This window comes from Chiloscyllium plagiosum, chromosome 6, assembly GCF_004010195.1.
Source record: "Chiloscyllium plagiosum isolate BGI_BamShark_2017 chromosome 6, ASM401019v2, whole genome shotgun sequence".
Classification (NCBI taxonomy): Eukaryota; Metazoa; Chordata; class Chondrichthyes; order Orectolobiformes; family Hemiscylliidae; genus Chiloscyllium; species Chiloscyllium plagiosum.
This window is the reverse complement of record NC_057715.1, coordinates 76,026,845-76,030,902: the sequence shown is the minus strand read 5'-3', so window position 1 is coordinate 76,030,902 and position 4,058 is coordinate 76,026,845. Positions and strand designations below refer to the sequence as shown.

Sequence of the window (4,058 nt, the reverse complement as noted above, 5' to 3'; positions counted from 1 at the left end):
GGGGGATGTCAGGGGTAGGTTCTTTACCCAGAGAGTGGTGGGAGCATGGAATGCGCTGCCTGTGGGAGTGGCAGAGTCAGAATCAGAATCATTGGTGACCTTTAAGCAGCAATTGGATAAGTACATGGATAGGTGCTTAAGCTAGGACAAATGTTCGACACAACATCGTGGGCCGAAGGGCCTGTTCTGTGCTGTATTGTTCTATGTTCTACATTACCCAGAACTAACTGTCCTCAAGGAAGTAGAGGTGAGATGCCTACTGGAGCCCTTGAGGAGTAGATACACCCTCAATGCTGTTAGGGAGAGAGAGCTTAGGAATTTGGCCCAACAATAGTAGAGGAAAGGTGACATAGTCCCAAATCAGGATCGTGTATGACTTGGTGTCAACTTGCAGGTAGAGATATTCCAATGAATCTGCTGCCTTCCAGGTGGTAGGGTGGAAGGTTTCACTGATCAGATTGCTTATGCTTCCCACAGAACTTCTGTTTCTCATAGGAATTTATTTCGTGAAAATTATGTATCATTTAAGGTGCTTGACAGTGCACATCTAACTCCCATACCTTTCAATCTACTTATCCCTCAACCAATCTTCATAAAACTTGCCCTACATATCAATGGGCAGCTATCTTTAAACTTAAGATGCTTATGATTGAAGTGTGACTTTCAACCTTAATGTGAATTTCTATCACATTACAATCATTTTGCCCCAGTGGATGCTCTATTTTGGAGATTACAAAATAAACCGTTGATCTAATTGATCTGGAGAGGACTCAAAAAATATTTACCAGGATGTTACCAGATATGGAAAATTTGAGTTATAAAAGGTTGGGACTTTTTTCACGAGCATAGAAATAGAGAGGCAAACCTATTAAAATTTATAAAATAATGTGGGGTATAGACAAAGTAAATGGCAGTTATCTTTTCTCAAATTGGGGGAAATTTCAAGATTGGGAGGCATATATTTAAGGTGAGAATACACACTATAAAAACAGCCTTATCCCATATCAATTCCATGACCGTATTCTGTCATCTTCAGCTAGCCAATATATATTTTCTAAATCAACCTGTTCAGAAAGGTTATGACACACCTTTTGAAGGGAGGTGGGGGCATCAACCTGGGCCTTCTGGCTCAGGGGTAGGGACATTATGACAATACCCCTCCAGCTAGCCAATTTCCTAATCAGGTTAGTGACTTGACTCCACTTATTCTAATTTAACAGTTCCAAAGTGCACCATCATTGATGAGTAATCTTTTGTAGTCCTGGGAGAAATGCTTAACACCAACCACTCAGAAGCTAAATATTTATGAATTTCCATTAATAGTCAATATCTGTATATAGTGCAATAGTGAGAGAAGAAACACTTTCAAGTCCATGGATCATCACTGCCCTTGACAGCACTTGACAAAATGACTAGTTCCAAGTAAGCTTTAGTCCTTCTGCCAGTACGGCCACAGTAAAACATGAAATAATAGGATTAGGAGATTAACTTGCCACCTTTCAAGGTTTCAAAAAAAAGATTTCAAATTGTAGCAAACACTATGGTTACCAAGTTCCAGAGTAGCTGCAGGGGATTTTGACACTTCCATACTACGAGAGAGATCGTCAGCTTCTGCTGCCAAGACAATAGCTTTCTTTTTCTCTGAAGACTTTTGAATGTAGAAATGGCATGGACTTATCACATGACTAACCGAAACCAATCCCTGAAAACCTGGAAATACAATAATTCATAAAGCTTTGTTTTATTTAAATAGGTTACAGAAGATAGAGTACACATATGCCCAAAATCCTACCTGCACAATAGCTGAGGTTGGTGTCTGAAACAATTTTCTTATAAGTCGTCTTTTTCGGTCTCTTTGAAACTGGTTGAAGTTGTTTTGGATCATTTTGATCAACAGTACCAGACACAACTAAAAACATGAAAATTCTGAAAATACCTCCTCCAAAACGAACAGATGGCAATATGATTAAAGCACAAAAAATAATTCTGCACAATTTAATCACTTTCATAGTCCTTTAGAAAGGATAGATCAAAAAATATAATGGTCATCTCTTCTTTGTAATAATTTAAATGATTGGTTAGAATGAAAGTAGGCATATGCTACATAAAAACTGGAAGATTACGCAAATTTCCAAATAAGGATCAGTTCAAAACCAACTCTACCCTGGTGAACCTCATCAGTTGTGGCTTAGGTCCTCAACAATTCTGGTCTTTTCCTGGATGTAGTAGCTACAGCTACCACTCTTTAATGTCACTGCTAGCAAAAGAGAGCTCCTGGTCTGACTGGCTAGTTACTCTGGACAGGCAGCAGAAAAGCCAAGGACCTGACAGGTACTTAATTCTGTCAAATCTTCCTCACTAAAGGCCATACAGGATCCTTGTCTAACCAGTAGGCATGATGAAATTGTAGCCAATGATTTTAGCATTTACAGATCATTTAAAAAAGGTGGTTTGGTTTTGAAGAGCACCTATTGGTGACTCAGCTTTAGCCATTTACACTGTCTAGATGCAGCTATTCTTTCCCTTTCCCATCACCAACTCCTTTGCCTTTCACCATTTTCATGTAACCTCACCAGACTTCTGTTGTTCTTCTCTAATATCCTCATTCTCTAATATAACCTATTAGAATTTTAAACATTTCAGTTCTGACAAGACTGACTCAAAACATGCATGCAAACTTTCTCTTTTCACAGATGCTGATAGACTTAGTGTAATTCCAGCATTTTCTATCTTTTTTATTTCAGACTTCCAGCATCCACAATGTTTGTTTTAATTTTTTTTTTAAAAAAACATTAGACTATGTAACTTAAATTCTTGGTTCAGTGCTTCTTCACACTTTGAAGATATGAACAGAAAATTATATTTTGTATTTCTTCCCTAGTTTCTTTGAAAATGTGCAGATGCAATCTATCCAGACTTGTGCTCCTATTCTCAAGTCTTTGTATCATGTGATTCAGTAACTAAATGTCAACTTCCAGTTGGAGCAATTGAAACATTTCCTTTCATTCAATTATAATGATTCCTTTTTCTATTTCCTATTCAACATAAACTGAAGATCAACAAGAAAAACAAAACGTCAATAATAGTTTGGGAAATGGCCTTTAGAAACTTTTTATATATTGGAAATGGGTATTTTGAAATTAAAGAAACTGGATCCTATAATAAAGCTAGGTTCCTAGAAGAAATAAGTCAACAATGATACATACTGGTGTTGTCATCTTCAACTATTTCTTCAACAACAACATCTGCATCTTTACTTAAAATGGATAATCTGTTCCGACAGCGTAATGAAGATTTTTCCCATACTGTTGGGCTAGCGCCCAGCTGAGTAATGTTCATGTCATGGTACATTAATGAATCCACCTTCTGTTTTTTCTCATAAGATTCCATTCTGTGGCTTGCAAGATGTTGTCCCCCAAGTGAACCATTCTGCTTTGTCATTGTTCCAAATTCATTTTTCAATTTATTTTCTATCATTGAAGTAATAAACCTGGAGACAGTGGAAAATGGGAGAAAATCAGATTTAAGGATGTGTCTTAGAGGACGTGCAATAAAAAGTTACCAATTCTGGAGACAAGGCAGCTGTCCAATGCCAAGTCTGAGATAGAATGGATAATCTTACTAAAACAAAAGATTCAAGAGAGTTCGACTGTAAAAGGGCTTTACTGGGTAAACATGGAGAAGCAAAGTTCCTTATTTTGAGAGTCTAGAAGTAAAAAGATAATAGTCTCAAGGTAACAACCAGTAATTGTAGGCTCAACATCAGAGGAATGTCTTTACCTAGAGAACTGTAACTCTTTGGAATTCTCTACTTCAAAAAGTTACAGATGCTCAGTCAATAAGTACAGGCAAGACTGAGATTAATTCATTATTGGGCAAGGAGGGAATCAAATGATAACAGGTAAGAAAGTGAGTTACATAGAACTCCAAACTTATTCCTCAGTCTAGACGGCCCACAATACCCACTGCTATTTCTTAGACTGAAGTATTAACAACACACAGCATCTCAGTGTATGCTTTGATTATGGTATAAAAAGTTATGTGCTGATACATTTAAC

The 4,058-nt window shown here is 37.2% G+C and overlaps 1 protein-coding gene across 1 annotated transcript in view; it reads right to left on the bottom strand.

Moving 5' to 3' along the window:
* The window catches only part of rnf17 (ring finger protein 17), a 134,096-nt gene extending 130,612 nt beyond the window's left edge, over nt 1–3,484 (bottom strand). Inside the window, exons 1-3 of the mRNA XM_043691873.1 lie at nt 3,207–3,484; nt 1,793–1,909; nt 1,549–1,710 (exon numbers count right to left, since the gene is read on the bottom strand). Coding sequence (XP_043547808.1) covers nt 1,549–1,710; nt 1,793–1,909; nt 3,207–3,477 — 550 coding nt within the window. The 5' untranslated portion in view covers nt 3,478–3,484. The remainder of the gene's footprint in view (nt 1–1,548; nt 1,711–1,792; nt 1,910–3,206) is intronic.
* Between the last annotated feature and the right edge of the window lie 574 nt (nt 3,485–4,058).